The 23,639-nt window shown below is 38.1% G+C and overlaps 1 protein-coding gene across 2 annotated transcripts in view; it reads left to right on the top strand.

Moving 5' to 3' along the window:
- Positions 1 to 1,518: 1,518 nt before the first annotated feature.
- The window catches only part of PRODH2 (proline dehydrogenase 2), a 228,527-nt gene continuing 206,406 nt past the window's right edge, over positions 1,519 to 23,639 (top strand). The window contains exon 1 of one of the 2 annotated variants that reach the window (XM_044086241.1): positions 1,519 to 1,894. In XM_044086241.1, the coding sequence (XP_043942176.1) occupies positions 1,637 to 1,894 (258 nt within the window). In that variant the 5' untranslated portion in view covers positions 1,519 to 1,636. Of the gene's footprint in view, positions 1,895 to 19,773; positions 19,933 to 23,639 lie in introns of those variants that run through there. The other variant, XM_044086242.1, reaches the window with a different exon arrangement.

Here is a 23,639-nt window from a genome sequence, read left to right on the forward strand (position 1 = left end):
CATGGTGTGCACAATTGTCTTGACCAAGTTTCAGTTACTGTTGGGAAGATTTCACTAGAAAGCACTGAGATGGGCTAAATTTTTGAGAGACAGTGGTTATATCTCTGTTCTGCAGCTATTCATTGTATTATTTTGGTGTGGCAAGTGCTGGTTACGATCCAAAGCAGTGGTATGCATTTGCCATATGCTCATATAGCCTATTTACCCTTGCATATGATTTAGTGTCAATGATGCAGATGCTGAGGTCAGTACCCCTGTCTGTCACATATAAATTTGTGACAATGGCTGAGGTTATACACCTGTTTATCACAGTGAACATGGGGCAAGAAAGGCCAGGGCAGGAAAAGGAGGCAGATAAGGTGGTGGTGGAGAGAACTAAAATGTTTAAAGACTGGAGACTACACAGGTAATATCATTCTGACAACACTATGTATATTTTCATATTTCTCTGATTCTGCAGAGAACTACCAGAATTCTCTGATAAACTAGAAGCATAGCAGCCCTTTAGGAGTTACCTGTAGGAGCCCTGATGGACTGTGTCCTGACACTTGTTGATCTCTATACTTTCTCCTAGTTAATGCATCAGATATTAACATGTTGCTTTTACAGTGAGTTTATCTCAAGTAGGATACAAATGCATGAAAACAGACCTGAATAATTATTGCACTATGCTGCAGCATTATACTAAGGCAGTAAAATATCTTGTAGGAGGGGGTCATTAGTTCTCAAGACTTCACTTTGCAGATGCATAGTGAGGGGTTCATTTCCAGGTGTTTATATGCAATATGCAACCTCGGACTATGATCCAGCCAAACTTTTTCAACCTGGCACTTATAAATGGATGATGACTAAAAAGATTTTGTCAGCTCCTGTCATGATAGCAAAACATTCATTTTAGTTTTTACCTGATTTTTAAGTTAGCCTTTCTGTGCGGTGGAGAAGCATTGTACAAGTGTACTTCTGAGGTGTAGGCAGAGCTGCAACTGTTATGAGAGCAGAAATCTAGGCTGTCAAGCGGATAAAATAGCATAGCTGTAAGCTACAGTAATAACCAGGGTTCAAACCCTTAAACAACCAGGCAGCAGCTTGATAGAAAAGTTAAATTTTTCTTATCTGACTGCGTCAGTGACTGCTCCAAATGATATTGTCTTTCTCTGATTGTAGTGTACTATGTCAGTGACATTTCTTCTGTCACAGTTGTCTTTAGGTATATTTCTACCAGTCACATCGGTAAGTACCTGCTTGTAGAACTACTGGACACCACATCACAATGAAAAAAGGACAAGCACCAATGTAACAACAGTGGCATTATGAACGCAACAAGCTTCATCTTGCACTAGTTCATCCCAAAAAACAAAATAACTTGACATACAATATTGTAAGAAGAAGGAAGGTGTTCACTGACTTTCTAAATAGTTTTGAAAAGGATGACTTGTCACAGCTTGAGAACACTTTGGGAGGTGGCTTAGCTGGAGCAAATCATGCTGCAGATATCTGCATATTTCTGGAGTAATCCGAAGGCCATGGGATTTGGCTGTGCAGTACAGGTGACAGCAAATCCTACCTCCCCTGCATGTTACATGCTGCACTGTATATTATTCTTATTAATTCCTTTTTTAATAAGTTATAAGGAACAATGTCACTGCTTGGGGCTGTTTTAAGGAAACAAGTATTTCACTCTTTGGCAGTTTCCAGAAGCTTACCTCCCCTTAGTCCTGCATGTCCATGCTTTTTTAAAAACATTCGTGGATCAGCTACCTCTTTTTCCCAAGGAGAGGCAATTAACTTTGATGATGGTAATGCATTTCATCTTAAAACAAACTGGGAGATCTTTCGAGGGCTCCTTATTTTCCGAATGTGCTCCTATCCATTCTTGGTGAACAACTCAATGAAGGTAAGATTTTTTTTAAAGATGCAGAAGTTTTACATGCTTGAAAGCTAATGTTTTATTCAGCTCTTTGTTTATTAAGATTAAACTTGCACTTGACTGGATATTTAAGACAGTTTCTATATAATGCTATTGGGTAATTGTTTCATACAACTAATGCCTCCCCAACAAAATGAGTGGTGACACAGCATTGAAGATGTGGTGCCCACATTGCAGACATAAATATTAATAAAAAAATTGCCCAGATCTTGTCACACCACAAAAACTTTGTCATGAGTGGGGATTTCAGAGTACCTGTTTCATCTGAACTTTGCTATTTCTTTCAATATTTGAAACTGTTATAAAATAGCTGTTCAGACCTATAGCTCATTAAAGCTGGACTTCTGACAATTGCGATTATACTTTTAAACTGGTTAATATGCTACATAACCGGCTATTGCACTAAGTGAGAATCTTATGGGTTTATTTTTAAAATGACTGCTTTGAACACAGTTTATATTTTCTAATTACTGATGACAAATATTCTGCTGGGTTTACTTTGTCTCCGCTGCTGTAGTGCATGGGATTTTTTCATACTTGGCTTATTATATAGATGGAAAATAAACTGAAAAGTGTATGTGAGCTCTATGCTATGGCTAGTAACTGCACCACCTCCCCAAAGTTGTATAACTGCTGTATGCTGCACTTTTTAGGCTATTAGTTGTGTGGGTCATGGGAATGCTAAATCAGTTCTGCCTTTGGCTACTGGTATACAAAAGTCCATACATGCTCACCAATATTCCACCCCCAAAAGATGAAAAAAATGGACATAATCTTGAGCCTCTTTTTAAACTAGATAGCACTTGTATCTTAAAAGTACTGAGGAAATAATGTTGTAAGAAAAAATGTTAAATGCTAGACCTCATAGAAAATGAGATACTGTACTTGAAAATCAGTGGCTTGGTTAAGTGCAGTTTAAGTCTAAGTAGAAATTGGGGCCAGTAGAAAAAGAATTTAGGACTGTAGCTGTATATTTTAGAGAACAAATTGACATTTGCTACATGGTTAAGCCAAATAACTGTTTTCTTATTCTGACAGCTGCAGTTCCCGCTGCCACAGTACCTCACCTCTTAACTCTTTGCAACATGTGATTCCAGCTGTAGGAGAAGGGTCAGAAGAATATCCTGGGGGGTGGGAAGTACAGGTGTCTCAGGTGTCACCTTACAGGTATTCATCTAGCTTTCAGTGTAGTTTGGTGTTTAAGACTGACTTGCAATTGACATATTGGAACAATGTAAGTTTAATTCCCACAATGTTCACTTCCATATTCTATAGAAATGGCTTATATCACTGGATTTATTATGCTTTATGATTGAGCGAATGGTGTTACTAGACTAATGGTGCTGGTTCATCCTTAAAAACAAGATCTTATACTTAATGGATCTCAACTGATTAGAAAAGACGTAATATATACTTGCTCATCTACACATGACTATGGGTATTAACTAAAGTATAATATGACCTACAGCCAAATGCACAGTGTAAGGGACATAGTGTTACCATTAAATCTTTAAAAGCTTGTCCATAAAGGTGGTGTACAGTTACAAGAAATTTGAGTAATTCAGGTACATTTATGAAAAAGAAACATTGTGGTCCTTTGCAAAAAAAAATGCATAGTTTCAGATATGTGAATTTCCATTTAGCCTGTTGTGGTTCACACCCCAAACGATGCCTAAACCTGTTTGAACAGTCCTTCTATGATTGCCTGTAAGGCACATCTGGTTTGTTGCCAGCTGTCATAACTCCCAGCCTATGAACTCAAGAATTAAGGATATTTTTAAAGATTGCTTATAGTCAACTTGGAACCGAAAAGAATACAAGGATCTATATTAACATATGCTTTCTGGCAAAACAAGTTTGACTGTCCAATGATTTGTCACAAACCCATAGACTTTATGAAGTACAGAGATGAAAACATTTTCAGTCAAAAATTTGGGTCAGCTAAATGACATGCTGGCTTTAAATTGGATCTTGCAATTTAAAGTGTATAAATCCAAGACCAAAAGCTTTGTTATGCAGGTTTTTCAGGATATGATAGGTGTTCTCAGTATAACATTGGCTACGGAAACCACAAGTAAGGGAATATATCTTTAATTTTCCTCATCTATAACACTTTTTCTAGTTCTGTTTTCTTGGCTAAATTATTTACATAGGCCTCCTGTAGCTCAGATTTTAGTAAAAGTTGAACTTTGAACATTTATTTGCTGCTGTAGTACAGGGTAATGAGTGACCTATTCGCTGGAGACTATTCATTGAAGAATTCTGAATGAAATGCGATGGGAGTCTAAAAGTGTTTGTAAAATGAGCTTGATACTCTGATGACTATTAAGTTCATAGGTGTGCACTAGGCTAACAACCACTGGGGCCTTTTTAAGCCTAAGCTTGCAACCCAAATCTCTGACAAGTTTTGGTACCCCTAGTAGGGTAAACAGGGGTTTGGGAGCTGAAACGTTTTTAAGAGAGTTGGTAGGTGTTCTTACCTTAAATGTTATATTCCAGCTAAACCCACAAGATCATCAATCAATAGAAAAGGACAAGAGAGCATAAAATGCTCATGATTTTCTGAATCCCCTCTATACAGATAAATGTTGGCATTAGTCCTACAGAAAAAGAAGGGCATTCAGCATTTACATCATGGCAGAAATATGCAGAGCTGGTCAATGTAGAAAACAGGTGAAGCTTAGTGGAAAGGCAAGAAACGTAGCAGTTCAACTCACAAAAAGGAGAAAAAAGAGGGAGAGAGGGAGCTGACCTACTCATAGAAAGACAATATACCTGTGGTGCAGTTAATCCAGGTTCCAGGTTCAAGACTAAGGTCAGGCCCATCAGAAGGTTGTCAAGAAGGACTGGGCATGCTGGTGGCAGCTATGATTTTCTGGGATAAGGGTAAGAAGTGTTCAGACTACTCTGGTTCACAAGTGGCAGGTGGTGGGGGAAGGAGGGGAAATGACAGATGTTGTACATACTCAGAATGGAACTGTTATGGTAAGTATGATTATATCAGTACAAATCTGTTAACCACAGCCTGAAATCAGAAAGAAGAAAGTTTGCATACTTGAATAATGGCTGTCAATAAACCACCCCCACTGGTCTTGACTCAGGTCAATATATCTCTATTTGTAGCCAGACTGAAGCAGAGTAAAGTCCGAGATATCATCTTCTTCAAAGGAGGAATCCTTTAACGTGTGTGTGTGTGTGTGTGTGTGTGTGTGTGTGTGTGTGTGTGTGTGTGTGTGTGTGTGTCTGTGTGTATGTGAGTGAGGTTCTTACTGGGAGAACTAGCACACCACTCAGGAAGTTGGGTGCTTAAAATTAATCAATTGCTTTTCAGTCTCAGCCTCTCCACAGGATATGTGCCCATAGAATGGCGCATGGCAACGGTGGTCCTGCTACACAAGGGTGGGGCCACAACTGACCCTGGGAACTACCGAACAATAAGCCTGACCAGTCTGATCTGTAAGGCTATGGAGCGAATCATTATGGAACTCATAAATGGAGAGATTGGGAACCTCCAGTCGCTGGACCCCACTCAGTTCAGCTTCGTCAAGGGCAGATCATGCCTCCTAAACCTGGTGGATTGCTTTGAGACAGTTACTCAGGCTATAGATAAGGGAAAGGAGGTACACATGGCTTACCTTGACCTTGCTAAAGCATTTGACACCATTCCCCATTCAGGTATTATTGATAAGCTCACCAGCCTGGACATAAACCCTTACGTCACAAGATGGATCACAAACTGGCTCTCAGACAAATCCCATAAAGTAAGTGTAGCGGGATCTATGTCCGAATCCAGACCAGTAACGAGCATTGTGCCTCAGGGCTCTGTCCTGGGGCCCCTCCTGTTTGGCATATACTTCTCAGAAGTACAGGCAAGCACGGAAGGGCTGTGGCTGACTAAGTTTGCGGACGACTGCAAACTGGGTGCTATAATAGAGTCTCTGGTCGACATGGAGATCCTCCAGAAGGGCCTAAATGAGACTGATGCATGGTGTCAAGGCCATGGTCTCAGGCTAAATGCAAAAAAAATGTGTAGTAATCCCCTTTGGAAAAAACAGAGTACCCACAAACTACAACATAGGAGGTAATCCCCTGAAATCTGAAGAAGAAATAAGGGATCTAGGGACCCAAGTAGTTAGTCAGCTTTCCTTTGATAACCATGTTGCCAAAGTGGTTAGAAAATCCTTCTATGTGACCCATCTGATCATGAAAGGGTTCGCATCAAGATCTAAGGATGTAATGGTGCCCCTCTACTCTTCCCTCATCAGACCCATTATTGAGTACAATGCACCAATTGGAATGTACCTGGCTAGACATCTCCAGCAGCTGGAGAGACCACAGAGGTACCTAACCAAGAGGATTACTGGCCTCAAACAGTTGCCCTATGCAGCACGATTGAAAAAGCTAAAACTGTTCTCTGTTGCATACTGCCTTCTCAGAGGCGATCTCTGTCTAACGTACAGAGCCATGTCCAACCCAGAATTGTTGAACATGTTGCATCTTAGCAAAACCAAATCTACTCAAGCTACACACTCTAGGGATATAAACCTCAACACAACAATGAATAGAACATGCTGGAGGGATAGATTCCCTTTGCAGAGACTTCCCTTACTATGGAACAGGGTCCCAATCTACATAAGACAGAGCCCCTCACTATCACTCTTCAAGAGGAACCTTGATGAGTGGATGGGTAACAGAAAGTTCACACCGGGGATCACACCAACAGCACTACTAGATAAGGGCCAAGTGTACTAGCTGCTAGTAAAAGGGTCTAGGGAACTACTAAAGGGGAGGTGAATACCACACAACGTGGCTGGGCTAACATATGCCTTCGGGCAGATAGCCCATTACCAACCTATGAACCTATGAACCTATAATCAAGCTAAATAATTCCATGTCAATTTTAAGGTACATCCTAACAAAGTACATACCAATTACATTACAAGAACAGGTACTCTGGACAGCTACATAGGCAACAATAGTGGCTACAGGTGAAAGTATTAGCACTAAAACTGTAGTAAATGTCAGTGATTCTATTCATACTTCACTACTGCACAACACTCTTGTGATTGTCCATATTCTTTTCTAATTTATTAAAGTTGACACTGCTGTTAAAACATGATTGTTGGTTTTGCCATACTCTTCACCCCTTATTAGCTGTCTTATTTAAAAAGGTCAAAGGATTTTTTTTTCTTCTGTAAGCATTCCTCCAGAATAAACTGTGCTCCTTTGGGTTGTAGAAGTGGGTATCATGATTTGCTTTAAACGGTATTTGCTTTTAATTCAGATTCTAGTTTTCTTTGGACCCTAGCCTGTGTTATAGGTTTATAATTTGCCAATACAATTTGCTTCATTATAGTAATTTATATTGTGTTCTTATAGCTCAGATTTATCTCTGCTGTCAGAAAATGTTTTCCCTATCACATCAAACCTGTCTCTGTTGTACAGGTAACCTCAGTGGCTTGTGATTTATCTGTGTGCATGACAATCAGGCATCCATCCACTTGTTGTGTTGTTGACATCTGCTGGTCGCTTGCCTCTCAAAAACCTACAAAATGAACCCATCTTCCAGCTTGCTGTCTGTTCAACAACAAAAAAAAAGTATAAAAGCAGAAAATATTAAACATATCTCAGTGTGCAAGTAGAACATTCCAGACAGGCAATATTATAACTTCATTATACAAATAGGCAACTGACGATGCAACAGACAGAATAGCTATAAAGCTGACTGAGAGAATTAAATAGGCTGCATTACTATCAGCTAGTAAAAGGCAGAAATAACAAAAGTAAACAAATGGGAATGGCAGAAGCTTTTTTTTTGGAGGAGAGAGACCACAGGTTGAAGTGGGTTAGGTGTTCCATGTCAGACTTAGCAGTGTGGCTTACCTATGGAGAAAGATAGGATACAGGGTATGCTGCAGGACTGGAATGCTGGAAAAAGAGTTTATGCAGTTAAAGAGGAAGACAAGAGAAACTGCCAACTCCGTGATGTGATCCGTGATCCGGGATAAAGCCCAGACTATGCTGCAGGTGATAGAAGTGCAATTAGTGGCTCAGGTGCTTGTAGGAGATGGCCAGGGAGAATGAGACTGTGTGGCCAGTGTTGGCTCAAACATTCTACTGTGTAAGGAGGTGGCTCTGGCTTGCCAAGTGAATGGAAACACCAGCTATACATCTTGTGGAGTTCTGAACCAGGCAAGCTCACCCTGCCATAGACATGCATTCACACTACTCATCTGAGGGGAAATTGACAAGTGGAGGCTTGCTTTCCCTTCAGCGACATATTTCAGGACGACATGAATCACTAAGAAGGAGGGGGATCTCCCAAGGTGAGAGGGTAGACTGACATCTGAGGCCAGCAAACTGGTCCACTCACTACTATCTAACTCTTGCTGGGGAATGGAGAGCTGTTGGGGATACCATGGGCTGTTGGGGATACCATGGTAATAAAGAATGGGCATTAGGGTTCTTCCACAACCTGATCATATTCCATCAGAACAAATGGGCCAAATGTGTGAAGGTGCAAATGTCATTGGGCTTAATGCTAATAAACAAGTCAAACTAAGCTTTTGTTGCTTTTGTTCTCCACTTTAAGATTGGCAATAAATGTCAGATATCAAGTTTTCTACAGGTGATGTCATTCCTTTCGCACCTGATTTGAGGCAGAGGTCCACTAAATGGCACAAGCAGCCCATGCTGAAGAGATTAGGACTGAACTCCTTTAATTGTGACAGTACAGATTTACAAGCATGGCTGCAACATTGTTCGATGAGTATGCAGCCATATTAGTTATCAAAAGGTTGCACCATTGAATCACTGAAGGTTTCCATAAGGTAGTTTGTTCTACTCTGCCTGTTCCTGTCACTCAAACAAGGATGCCTAAGAACCGAATAACATTAGAATGTGTTGCCTGGTCAAAATATAATCCAACAAGAATAGTAAAGAGTTTAATAGCCTCCATAGCAGTGCTCTACTCTCCATGTAAATATAATAAGGCTGCTTTTCTAACAAACTGCTGCCACATCTACCTCTCAACCTTTTAGCACAAGAAATCTGGATAAAGGCAAAAATAATGGGAGGGGGGACAAAGGTCAAAAATCAGGGACAACATTTAAATATTGCTTTTATAAAAGTAGAAAGTTGCTTGAATAAAAGGTTTTGCATTAGCATGCATTTTCTGAAGGATATGAAGTCTGAAACTGAAATGCATGTCATTATTTAGTGACTTCAATCCTCAATGATTTGTCAAGAAAACTACAAATTTTATGAGGGACAGGGCAAAAATCTGGGCATTCTGCGTGTCTGTTAAAAAAAAAAACTCCTTTAGCATGCTGACAGCAGTCAGCTTATGTCACATTTCACTAACAAAAAACTGAGAACAGCTTGTACCTTTTGCACCTTCGGAAGCATCCCTGTTTGCCTTTCAGATTGGGTGATCATCATGACCTCAGTCAAACTGCCTGTATTTGGTGCTGTAGGTGGAGCAGATTTTGGCTGGAATGAAAATGGCTTTTTGTTTGACTTGACATGACCTGTTTGTACAACAAATATGTAAATTCTTCTAAGTATGATGACGACAGCAGTTATGTTTAAAGTCACATGTTGCTAACACAGACATCAGAAATATAGGTAGAGTGGAGCTAAGGGGGCAGGTACCCTGGGCACAAGGTGATGACGGCACAATCTGAACTAACTAACTTTTCTGCTGATATGAAAGTGAATTCAGATGCTGCTTTTGCAGTCAGGTATGAAGTGCTTGCTTCAGCGTTTAGTGTGTGGTATAAGTCGTAGCATGTTTTTTTAGAATGTGTGATCAGCGTGACTTGAACAATGCTTTTATTATTCATGGGAAATCATGGTATCTAGTGCTGAACTACAGAGAGTAGCGCTGAGTAAGGGAACATCTAACTGAGGTCTCAGCAGATGAAATCCAAAAGGGGAAGTGACTTCTGCTAGAGAGCACTCAACAAACAGCAACAGTTGTAAAAACAGAAGAGCGTTGCACCACAGATAGTAAAACGTTTTGGCTATAACTTCAAACGTGCAGAATATCTAATGTACCAAACATACAGCATCAGACAAAAACATCAGTTTGTAAACTCTACTGTGCTGAATTCACGATGTGTAAACATGACATTGCAAATGCAAAACACAAGTTAAAACTTTAGTTGAGGTTCCACAATATTAGAACAAGTAGATAACAGAGAAAACATATAAAACGAAGAACCCTTCTAATATAAACAAACAGACAAGCGCTTTCAGCTTTATCAAGCCTTCTTCAGATCCATATGAGTCAACAGGGTTCAGTGTTTAAAAATCAGTAACATCCAATGAGGCGGACTTCACATAGTAACGAGTATCAACCAATCAAATAAGTCTGTTGGTACACGCCTCCATGTTGTTATGGCAAACATAGTCTAAAATCTCTTTATTAGAAAATAATAAAATTCTTGCGTTCCTTTTGAATGAAAACAGAATAAGACACATATTAAGTCATTTTTTCAGAAGGGACCATTATAAAAATCCTTGCACTCAATTCTCATTTAAAGGGCGAAGTCCACATATCAGACCAAGACATAAGATGCAATAAATAATGATAGAAAATAACAAAAGGAACCATAAAAGCACTCCTTACTGCTTCCTTCCAGCAGTTTCATCAACATTAGAGACCGAAACTGACATATCAGGCTAGCCTGGGGTACTGTGCATGTTACTAGAAAGTTAAACAAATCACGAACAAAAATACTTCGTTGCTCTTCTGTTCTTGAGGAAAGGTTTTAAGGGAACACAACCATTAAGGCCAGGAGGACAATCTGCCCTCAACCGCATAATTCACTTGGCTTCTTCTCTTTCAATTAAATTAACCAAGTCTCCTTCTCTTGAAGTAAATTGTAACATAGAGATGACCATGAAGACAAAACTGTGCCCATCATGGCCACGTAGATGAAGAAATAAGGAACTGGTTTCCTTTCGGTTATGAATGTCAGAATGATGTTTAATAATTCCTTCCTTAAGCTTCATGTTAGTTTTCCAAAGTAAAATACTGTATATGAAGTACAGGTAGCTATATAAAACTTTGGATAAAAAGTTAAAAGCTATTGTTGGAGACACCCCAAGTTTCTTATTTAAGAACAAAAAGAATCTTAAAAGAATTTATGTAAGAATGATGGTACAGGCACCACTTATGTTCACAACAATTCACTAGGGACAAAGAAATGTGGTTTTTGCAAAGCTTGTAATGTCATCAACTGTAGTAATACGTTTACACATCCAGTTACCAAGCAGAAGTATGTCTTTCATGGATCAGCTAGCTGTTTAACTAGCAATATTGTTTATATAGCTACCTGTACTTCATGTACAGCATTTTATGTTGGAAAAACTAACATGAAGTTTAAGGAAAGAATTATTAAACATCATTCTGACATTCGTAACCGAAAGGAAACCAATTCCTTATGTCTTCATCTACGTGACCATGATGGACACAGTTTTGTCTTCATGGTCATCTCTATGTTACAGTTTACTTCAAGAGAAGGAGACTTGGTTAATTTAACTGAAAGAGAAGAAGCCAAGTGAATTATGCGGTTGAGGGCAGATTGTCCTCCTGGCCTTAATGGTTGTGTTCCCTTAAAACCTTTCCTCAAGAACAGAAGAGCAACGAAGTATGTTTGTTCGTGATTTGTTTGTTAACTTTCTAGTAACATGCATAGTACCCCAGGCTAGCCTGATATGTCGGTTTCGGTCTCTAATGTTGATGAAACTGCTGAAAGGAAGCAGTAAGGAGTGCTTTTATGGTTCCTTTTGTTATTTTCTATCATTATTTATTGCATCTTATGTCTTGGTCTGATATGTGGACTTCGCCCTTTAAATGAGAACTGATTGCAAGGATTTTTATAATGGTCCCTTCTGAAAAAATGACTTAATATGTGTCTTATTCTGTTTTCATTCAAAAGGAATGCAAGAGTTTTATTATTTTCTAATAAAGAGATTTTAGACTAATGTTTGCCGTAACAACATAGAGGCATGTACCAACAGATTCATTTGATTGGTTGATATTCGTTACTATGTGAAGTCCGCCTCATTGGATGTTACTGATTTTTAAACACTGTACCCTGTTGACTCATTTGGATCTGAAGAAGGCTTGATAAAGCTGAAAGCACTTGTCCGTTTGTTTTTATCAGAAGGGTTCTTTGTTTTATATGTTTTCTCTATGTTATCTACTCGTTCTAATATTGTGGAACCTCAACTAAAGTTTTAACCTGGCTTTTGCATTTGCGATGTCATGTTTACACATCGTGAATTCAGCACAGTAGAGTTTACAAACTGAAGTTTTCATCTGATGCTGTATGTTTGTTACATTGGATATTCTGCACATTTGAAGTTATAGCCAAAAAGTTTTACTATCTGTGGTGCCACGCTCTTCTGTTTCTCAGCAGATGAGGTAGATGGGAGCCTCAGTTCATTGTCTTATGAGATGGATTGCATCTCAGGAGAATTGCAGCAAACCACCAGTAGATTACCATCCTGCACACAGAGTTAATTTTGGGGCATGAATCAATGTTCCTTATGTAAAGAGAGTACCCGCAGCTCTTCTCATCTTTCAGCAGCATGCTACCTACTGAGCTGCAGATTCTGCTAAAACTGACTGGTCAGTGTCCACTTGACTTAATGGTCACTCATTTATTTTCTTTGAAGTGGAAAAATCTCTTCACTGGACATTCACAAAATGAATGTCTATAAAAGAGAAAAGGTGGTCTCTGAATGCTTACTTTCTCTATTTATACATATACATTATACATTTTGTGCTTTAAGTTAACTCATGTATTGGCATTTGAATGTCCTAATTGTCCCCAATTTTTGCAGCCCTTCACTGTTACAGACTGAGCATGGAGTGGAACAGACACACAGTATGAGCTCAGTGCTACAGTTTTTTGCAGGATCTCAGCAGAGTAAGAGTATCATCACACTCACGTTATATATACTTCCTTATGATCAGAAGCCAACAAGCAGATTATCTTGGCTTGAGGGCACATATCAATGTCACTGTTGAATGTGACACACTCATGTTTCTACAGATATGGAAAGGTAGTTAATTTTAATGCAATCTCGGGCCTTCAGCCTGCTTGCCTGAGCCAGATGATAGATAAATGAGCAGTTAATGACCCCACCACCACCATTCTGTACATATTAAAACTGCAACCTGAATGCATTTTTAGAGCTACTGTTTGCCAAGCTTTAAAAGTATAGCACTTCAAAGTGTTTATGCAATATTCTATATTCCAATATCTTTTTTCTAATTTTATTTTTTGTTTTATTAATTTTTATTTACAACAGATTTAGATAGATCCAGAAAGATCCAAGGCTTCTTTTGTGCTTTGTTTGTAACAGTGCTATATTGCTGTATTCTGATTGCACTGGCTTGTCCTATTTACAGTCTCACTCCACTGGAGTAAATAATATAGTAAACACCATAGTTTGTGCTGGATCATGTTAATTTGGTTAAAAATAAAAAAAATATTCTTATCTGCACAGAGGCAGACTCCTCTCAGACAATGAAGAAAGAGAAGAAAAGAGAAACACTTTGCAGGACTGATTATGGGAACTTTATGGGAACTGCATTCCCATCAAAGCCAAGCAGCAAAGCAACAGAACTAAATGTCAGAATTCATACTTATATATTATCTAGGCCTAGCCTTTGATAACTCCTTCCCTTAAATTGATATTATTATTTATTATTAGATGATTGTTTATATATTATTTGCACTACTCAATTAATTCCATCACTGACTTCAAAAACCCAGCACAGAACATTGCTTTATGCTATGCTGCCTGCTGCTGCTTTAATTATATAGAACAGAAATAAAGCAGTTCTTGTGAGGAACAGATAAAAAATAAAAGGTAACTGCTGTGGGTACTACATAGGATAAATAAAAGGTATGGTAAGTTTAACAGGTAAAGTAGAAGAGTCAAGCACAAGCAGTCCGTCATGACCTTCACTCTCTCTATGAACAACCTCTTGCAGAAAACCACAATGTTAAGTAACAACAAGGTAACAGCACTTTATAACAGCACTTGCACTAGTGTATATATAATTGTACTGTGTGAACTGTCAGATTACCAAGACTCCACAGTAGTGATTTCCCAAGACTCTTTTTTTTTATTTCTTTCTTCTTAGACCCTTTAGTTTTTTGTGTTTGATTTTTTTTATTTTTAGAAATATTAGAAAAAAAAAGGAAATGATTGTAGCCTGGAATATATATTTATAAAAAAATATAGAAAAGAGATGACACCATATAGATGACACTATAACTATGACACAAGTGACCACAAGTCAGTAAGTGGTGTTCAGTGAATGAGGAAGCATGTATGAGAAAGATGGGGGGAACTATCTGATGGAAGGGTCTCATTGGGCAGTCCTCAGTCAGGGGGTGAGGAGAAGGGGTGAGGATGTATGGAGCTCTGCAAGGGACCCATGTAACCTTACTAGTGTGCAGTGAAGTTTAGGTCCCAAGCAAGGCATAAAGAAGGCAAGGATGACATGATGACACATGACATTAAGCTTAGAGCCAACAAGGCATGGAGGCATTATTAATGTGGAGCCAACATACCAGTGTTATGTTCAGCACTAGCAGTGTCCAGTACCAGTAAGACCATATTTCACCAGTGAAAGAAGACTTTCGCTGCACCTTTCATTCCTTTTGAAAAACTGTGATCACCCTGCATCTGGACTGGTTTTTGGCCTGTTCCAGAAATGAGTGCTTATTAATAGGCATCTGTACTCTCCTTGAATATGGTTATATTAGGGGGTTGGAAATGATCTATAATCTGGGTTAGTTGTCTGTCCTCAATCAACAAATCAACATGATCTTTTTACAATCAAATAGATTCAAACACCAAAACAACTCTCAATTATGGCATAAGTTTCATAGAAAGAAATATTAGTTAGCATCAAATTCAAGAAAGTTTATTGAAAGAAAAGCTGAAGAAAGACATTAGATTTAAGATCATTGAGAATTAAAGTTAAATTTTCAACATTAGAATTGAAAAGATATGTTAAAACTTGCTTTGGAACTTTTGCTTCAATGTTGTCCCTAAAAGAATAAAAAGGTACAAAATGTTGCTTTTTTAGAGTTGTCCCTAAATGAATAAAATTCTGAGTTGCAAAGAATTTAGAGTGGAATATTCTAGTCAGAAAATTGCTGCATTATTAAAAGCTTGGGTCATTAGACAAAGTTATATTCAGAAATTACTATATAGAGAATAAATCAGGTCTTAACTGCCAGTTAGAGGGATATAAAAGAAGAAATCAAGAACATATAAAAGGGAAAAGAAAGCAGCTCTAATGTGGCATAGGCTGAAGCTGGGTCTTGGAGATGCTTGCAGCATTGGACTTTCTTTTTTCCAAAAGATAGTGCCTATTTTGGAGGGGCTATATGGAATGCATACTGTTGGTCAGAAGGATCAAAAGGTACTGTGTCTGTTTTAAACTAGAAGCCAAAGAGGCAGTTATTTTGTTTTATTGCACTATGTAGATTACTGCATAAATCACCTGTCTCTGGTGTGTCCTGGAACTTACACAGATGGTGTTTACACAGGCCTCCAACTACAGACTTCCAATTTCATCTCATACTATACTACCTGTGAAGCCAATCCATATTTTGACACTAATTGTTTATTTTGTGTTTGTAATTCCTTTAGTGTGTCAACGGGTATCCTATCCATGGAAGACCCACAGCAGAAACATGTGAGATCACTGATGGGTGATGGCAAAGATGGCAACTATTTGATAAAATAAATAATAATGCTGTAATAAACAAGCAGCTAACCACACACCCTAATTTAAAAACAACTCATTTATTGTAAGAACTTTAAAATCATGAGATTCTAAGAGAATATAACTTGCAGGGCCTTTCAAACGATAAGTGCTTTCGGCTATGCCTTCTTCAGATCGTGACTAGTAAGCCTTTCATTTTCATGAATTAAACTAAAGTCCACCAATCAGATCCAATTATTTTGGGTGACACCTTCTTTGGTGGTGGTGCACTCAAGACTTGTTTCGCATTATTTTCAAATATTTTTGAGGCAGCTTTATTAGTTGCGAGTCTTGTTCTTGACTGATTTGTATTTTTTCTTACCCCAACCACATATGGCAGAAAGCAACAATTCTTTGAATATGGAAAAATGAAGAATGTTTTTAGACTTTACAAAAAGCAAGAACATGTCAGAGGTGTTGGGGGAGTCCAATAATCCTCTCTTGAAGTTAAACCTTGATGTGGAAGAAAACATTACTGTTATATCTACTGATGAAACTGAACACTTTGATAATGTTTTTAGAGAAGTAGAAAATGCTGCCTATTGTTTAAAGAGACTACAATGGCAGTGTTTTCACCTTGAAGCATGCATGCATCATCAGGTTATACCAAGAGGGATGTGTGTTAAGTGTATGCCCAGTTATGGTAACACCTACCCTGACCTACTATCAAGATGGCAAGCTATTAATTTAGAAAACAGCTTTAGATACATCTGTCTGTTAATTGAATACTTTTAGCCTGAAGAACTAAGTATAGCTGAATTAATTAGGAAGAAACAATAAGAGTTGAAATGCACGGATCTGACAGAAGCATGTATTAGTAAGCTGGAATCCCTACAGTTTGGTTTGAGCCTCAATGGTAACAAGTTAAAAGAACAAAAACACATAAATTAATAAGGGGCTCCTATGATTTTAAACAGGGACACATTTTTGAGTGGCCGAGGGGAAACCAGACCAGATGCAGGCCTCAAAAAAACGATAAATAATTAGAGCAAAGTGGTTAAACAGACTGATAAAGACAAAGCAAATTCTTTAAATAAGGTGCAAGAGATCAAAAAGCAGAGTACTGTGAATGCTACAATGGAGGCCATAGCAACAACATCCTCAACAGCTTGTTCATTGCCAAAAAGGGTTGATATTAATTTGAATGCAAGCAAAGAACTGCCCAATCTTTCAACAGTTACAGGAACATGACCAAAGGAAAGGGTGGCACACCCCCCCCCCCATTTTCAAAACCTCTTGGTTTTTATTAAACAAAACGTGGGCAGAACATCCAGGTCACTGAGCCGGGAGAGGAAAAGAAAGTAGATTTTTAAATGGGCATGTTAATACTCTGGTTGTCAATCTATCACAGAGTTCCTTAAGTCAAGAACAGTTTCAAGTTCTAAATAACGGCTTAATGTTTATACCATCACTACGCTCCACTTTGAGTGAATTTTTACTTGACATTAAGTACTTTGGGAGAAATGTGGGAGAAACAAACTGCAAATAAAGAAAATAAATAAAAATGTTACTTTAAAAAGCATCTTTGGTAACAATCAACAAGAAAGGAAGATCAGCTATAAGAAACCAAGTACTTTTGTACCAGCTGATCACCCAGCAGTAGAATTATTCATTAGACTTTGTGAGAATGAAGTAGGAGAGTTGAGACAAGGAAATATCCCTAATCAACATTTCTATAATTTAACAGCAGACGAAAGAAGGGCTCCAATGGAATTGAAAGATAGAGATGATATTCTGATCAAACCAGCTTACAAAGGTGGTGCCATGGTGGTGATGATGGGCAACTTATGGTATCAGAATAAAATCAAAGAAATGCTGGGTGATGTTAAGAAGTATAGGAAGATAAATCAAAAAAAGTGGAGAAAATGATTAATAATATGAAAGATACTCTATACGAGATGCTTATGGAAAGGAAGATAAGCAGACAGCTTTATGATTTCCTTGGCCTAACTAATCCCACTATACCATCCATTAGTGAACTACCCAAGATTCATAAACATTCATCCAATCCCCTGATGTGTCCTATAGTGACAGGAAGGGGATGGATCACTGAACCATTATCTATATGGTTGCTGAGAAAGAGCTAAAGCAACTTTTACCACAAGCTTCCACAATACTGAAAGACATGGCTTGTTTCCTAGCAAGATTACACTCTACTCTGAAAGATGTAAAAGATTTCTCAGATTTCATACTTGTTACTATGGATGCATGTAACTTATTTACAGTTATCCCAAACTTATATGGATTAGAAGCTATTAAGAGATTTGCACATTCCCATAATGTCAATATGCATGCTATTGGACTTGATCCTGGACAACAACATTTTTGTTTATGGTGGTGACTGTTATTGGCAGAGCTGGGGAGTAGCCATGGGTCCCCCCTGTGCAAACAGCTATTCTAATCTTGTTTTGGCACACTGGGAGATTAAGAAGGTTTTTAATAACAGTAACCCTCGGCTAAGGAACCTATTGTTCTATGGACATTTTGTGGATGACATTTTTATCCCATGGAGAGGGGATGATGAACAACTTTCAAAGTTTACGGATTACCTCACTTGTACCACCAGTTTTCTGAGGTTCACTGTCAACCGCTCTAAAGAAGAGATTGATTTCCTAGACGTAAGAATAATGATGGACCGATCAATTTGTATAGAAACATCTATATATCAGAAGGACACCTGGAGAAACCACTACCTACACAAAAGTAGCATGCACCCAAGGTTAGTTTTCAAGAATATTATGGAGAACCAAACTACACGCATCTCTAGATTATGTACCAGACATGCAGACTATGAGTCAGAAAAATCAAAGTTAGAGCCCCATCTTTATGAAAGAGGTTATAATAAGAAGGATACTATCATTAAAGAAGAGAGAAGTATTTGAAATGATAAAGGATGTCCATATATATCTCGAGCTAAAGAAAAAGAAAAAGTCATCACAGAATGCAAAGATTTAACTGAGGAGAAGACTGGAGAAAAAAATAGTTCGATCTATGCTTACATATACTACGGACTCTAAGCAGTGTGATCAAGAAATATTGGCCGATATTGACTGAGGATGAGAAGCTACGTACTATAGTAGAAGATACGCCACAATTTATATTTAAAAATAAAAAAAAACATAAAAAGATTATTATGTAACAAAGATGGCTATTTAAAAAAACAGAACACTTCCCCAAAGGAAAAAAGGAAATTATAAATGTAGGAGATGTAAAGCTTGCCCCTACAGTGATATTAGTAACCTTTTTCGACATCCACATACTAACAGAGAATATTGCTTTCATTTGAATGCCGACTGTAATACACAGCAGTTGGTTTATCTTGCTACCTGCACAAAATGTTCTGCATATTACATTGAAAAGACAAATCAGATTTTTAAAAATCAGATTCTGCACCATCTCAGAGACATTTCACATAAGGATAAAAAGAATGCCTTAGCAAATTACATCCTAAGTCATCCATCTCAGTCTTTTAAGTTTAAACCCATTGAGAGGATTTATAAAGGATTTAGAGGTGGTGACATAAACAACATTACAGAAACAGCAGAGATAAATTGGATTATAAATCTTAGAGTGGACCGGAGCCCTGGCTTGAATGCAGTAGTTCCACTTAAACCAATCCTGAAGGGAAGGAATCTCTCAATTGGTTGAAAAAGGGGTCTTTCACATACCTCCAACTACCATAGGAGGTTGGTTGATTGGCTAAAAAAAAAGGCATCACCCAAAATAGTTGGTGGACTTTAGTTTAGTTCATGAAAATGAAAGGTTTACTAGTTACGACCTGAAGAATGCATAGCCGAAAGCGCTTATCGTTAGAAATGCCCTGCAAGTTATATTCTCTTAGAATCTCATGATTTTAAAGTTCTTACAATAAATTATTTTTTTTTATTAGGAACCTGTGGTGGTGAGCTCAAGACTTGTTTCGCATTATTTTCAATTATTTTTGAGGCACCTTTAGAGGTTGCGAGTCTTGTTCTTGACTAATTTCTAATTGTGCTGGTCCTTGTAGCTGCCAACCTTAAGAATGTGCTGCCTATGAAGAACCTCACCACGGAGGATGACTTGGAGTCCTATTTTGTGGCATATGAATGTTACACCATTACAGAGAAATGGAACTGAGCAGACTGGGCAAAATCTCTGTCATCCCAAAATATACATGGGCATGAAAGGAGCTGATTGCGTGGCCTATGACAATTTTAAGGTAATGCGTTTGGTCAAGGCTGATATAATTACTGAAGAACAAGCAATACAATTTTATAAGTGGACTTTTAATGCTGACAAACCTCTAACTGCACATATGTATGATTTAATAAAACTTTGTCTTGAAGTTGATATTAATAGTAAATCAAAAATGCTAGAAATTTTAGTAGTAGAAAAATTTTAAACTGATTTGCCTAGTAAATGAATACAGTATATATTGTAAATGGATATCAAGGACCTCAATAAACTAGTAACTTCAGTAAGCTGCTTAGTAGTTAGCAACACAATGTTTGAAACTGAATTGTCCGTTCTTACATGTAAAACTGCAGTAAGAAATGTACCATCTTCTGTGAAACAAAAATCAGCAAGTAATGTTTTAATGTCTTACAAATGTGGGATCATGGGTCACAGTGAAAACTCTCAGCTACTAACACTGAAGAAAATGTTACTAGAAGAAATGTAAAAATTGAAATGCATAGTTGAAATTAAGTTGTTCCTATGGACTTTGATAAGGGTCTATATTATAATTGCGAAAACTGTCTTTTGCGTATACATGTTAATCGACACATAAACGTCGAAAAACGGGAACAACAAAGTACCAAAAGAGAGAAATGCGGAACGCCGAATGCATTCCTGGAAGTAACAGCGCCATACAGGTAAGGTAAACCTAATTGTACAAACCTTACCTAAAATACTTTTTCAAATGTTTTTGCAGGGGAGCAAGCCCCCTGCATCCCCCAATAAATATACCAACTCCAAGACTGCACTACAGTTGGGAAAAGGATTAATTTCCTCATCCCCACGATCACCCTGCTGGCCAAGAAAATTCATTTGGCATTCTCCATTTCACTCTTTTGGTACTTCACTGTTCTCGTTCTTCAGTGTTTACATGTCGATGAACATGTATTCGCGAAAGACAGCTTTCACGATTCTGATATAGACCCACTTTGATAAAACAACATCTAGGATAACTGAGTCAGAACTATGCCATTGTATCATAACCAGGCTAGTAAGTGTGCTGTATTTTAAGAAGAAAGTGAGGTTCAAGATCTACTAGATTCTGGAAGCATGATTTCCATTGTCACGTGTTTAAGCATAAGATAACTAATAACTAAAACATGGAGTTAATATGCATTCATTGTGACACATAAAAATTCAGACAGTTATGGAACATCATTACATCTTGTGACTTAGTACTGTTAGTGATAAGCAACTAAATGTTCTGTCTTTGTTTTCAAACTGGAAGTGAAGATGGCATTTATTTTATTTTATTGGGCTAGAGTGATTACTGAATAAATCTGTGTTTTATGAAAGTGCTGCCTCCAATGTTTCCTTGAACTTACTAGCTAGCTAGATAGCTAGATGGGCAGATGGATATATATATATATATATATATATATATATATATATATATATATATATATATATATATCTATATACATATATATATATATATATATATATATATATATATATATATATATATATATATATATATACAGAGAGAGAGAGAGAGAGATCTTATGCCCTTGGCTACAAGATTTGGATTGCTTCTAAAACCATTTTTAAATTCAAAGCTGGTATAAGTATATTTTTTGCACTTTTCTAACTGTTTCAGTGATATTTAATGATCGTGTGCTGCATTTATTCATTTTGTTGAGTTTATCACTGTTTTTCAGCATGCACTTGTTAAAGAAACTCCATCTGCTTGTTCGGACGTGGTATATATAAACTCCATCTGCTTGTTACTGTACTGCTCTTATGTTGTTGTTTCAACAGTATTCTGCAAAAGCTGCTCTGAGTTTGCCAAAATATTTCTAAGTTTTGCAAAGTTTTTGTGTGTTATGAACATTAATCAGGGTTAATGAATTGGACTTATTTCCAAGGATTCTTGATATTGCAGGGAACATTACTTTTGTTCTGATGTCTGTCCCATTTTATTTTTCCCACCCAGTTGCACACCTGCTGCTGTATTCTTAAAACTTAGTGGCTTTTGAGTTGGCAGCCTCTACTATATATTTGATATTGGATACTCCTTCCAGTCCTATTGCATCAGCTCAATCTACTAAGTACAGTGAGATCATCTGGGAAGGCCCACTCCTAGTTTCTTAACCTTTAATTATCTTCTGTATCCTCCTTTACTACTTAACAAAAAAATTATACTTTATTTGGATGCTTTTACTGTAGTTGTGTCTCTTCCTATTTTATTACTTTATTTTGCTTATGTTGCTTGTTAACATGAAACTGCACTCACTGGAAGCAGTCCTCATCTTGGAAGATGCAGACATTTGTGTGGTCACAGAAAACTGGTTCAAGGCTGTGGAGACCTCCACCTCCTTCCACACATTCAGACCATGAACCGAAGGAGTGAAAATTAAAGGAGGCAGTGTATCATTATTCACTGAAGATAAATACACCTCCAGATTGGTTAAACAGTATGACTCCCTGGAGATACTTCAGATGCAATTAACTGTTGGTAGGACGCATATTCAAGTCATTGCCTGCCACATAACCCCCTCCATGAATCAGGACACCCACTCTGCCTCTTTGGATCTACTTGAATCTATCAAGATACATCTAAACCCCATGGTTTTGGGCAACTTTAGCTACCCATCCACTGACTGGGTAAATTACTTGTGCTCATACTCACTTGCCCAAAGGTTCCTCAACTTTATTAAATCCAATGCCCTGGACCAGCTGGTTGACACCCCCCACAAGGGGTGCAAACATCCTGGATCTGATGCTTACCAATATGGGAGACCACTGTCGCACCCCAAATGTGAAGTCTTTCCTAGTGAGATCTGACCACAAATCAGTTTCATTCAAAGTAACTATCACACCTGCACCCCCCCCCCAGCAGCAACTAAACTAAAAGACTTCTCCAAAGCAGATTATAACCTCTTACAGGATGGTATAAATAGCTTCATGTACCTCCCCCTTTGATGGAGCTGGACTATGCAGAGTTCTACACCAATGCTTTATACAAGCACCTGTATAACTGCATTGATTCAGCTGTACCTGATAGGACCAAAATAAGCTCCTCAAAGAAGAGCAAACTGGCCTGGTCAGCAACTGCCATTAACAGGCTTTACAATAAGAGTAAGAAATTGCTATGTAAGAGTAAGGGGAAGCAAGCCCTAAACTGGAAAGAATCCATCCTCAGCTTAAGCAAGCAAATAAGACTTCTTGTGAAGTTCTCCAAAGCTTCCTCAACTAAGGACAAACATAAGGTGTTCTTTAGTTACATCCATAACCTAAAAGGAAAGGCCCATATTTGTGCTGAACTGGTAGTTAATGATGCCACATATACTGAACCTGTGGACATAGCTAACCTGTTGGCTGACAGGTTCTGTGAAAACTTTGCTCCCCTGTCTCTGCCACATGTAACCCATGACATCCCTACCACCTGTCCCCTACCTTGTATCTCTAAAGAGACGGTCATAAACACCCACTCTAAGGCCAAAAATGCTGCATCTATGGGACCTGATAACATCTCAGGCTGCATCCTACATGGTCTCCAACAAGAATTAGCAACACCATTGGGTACTCTTTTCAGTCATAGTCTAAGTACCAGCTTCATCCAAGCTGAATGGAAAACAGCCACTGTTATTCCCTTGCACTAAGTTGGTGCTTCCACTGACCCTGGGAACTATAGACCTCTTAGACTGACTAGCCTTATCTGCAAGGCCATGGGGTGAATCATCATTG

The sequence above is a fragment of the Protopterus annectens genome, chromosome 10.part0 (genome assembly GCF_019279795.1).
Source record: "Protopterus annectens isolate FY-2018-M chromosome 10.part0, PAN1.0, whole genome shotgun sequence".
NCBI classification, from domain to species: Eukaryota; Metazoa; Chordata; order Ceratodontiformes; family Protopteridae; genus Protopterus; species Protopterus annectens.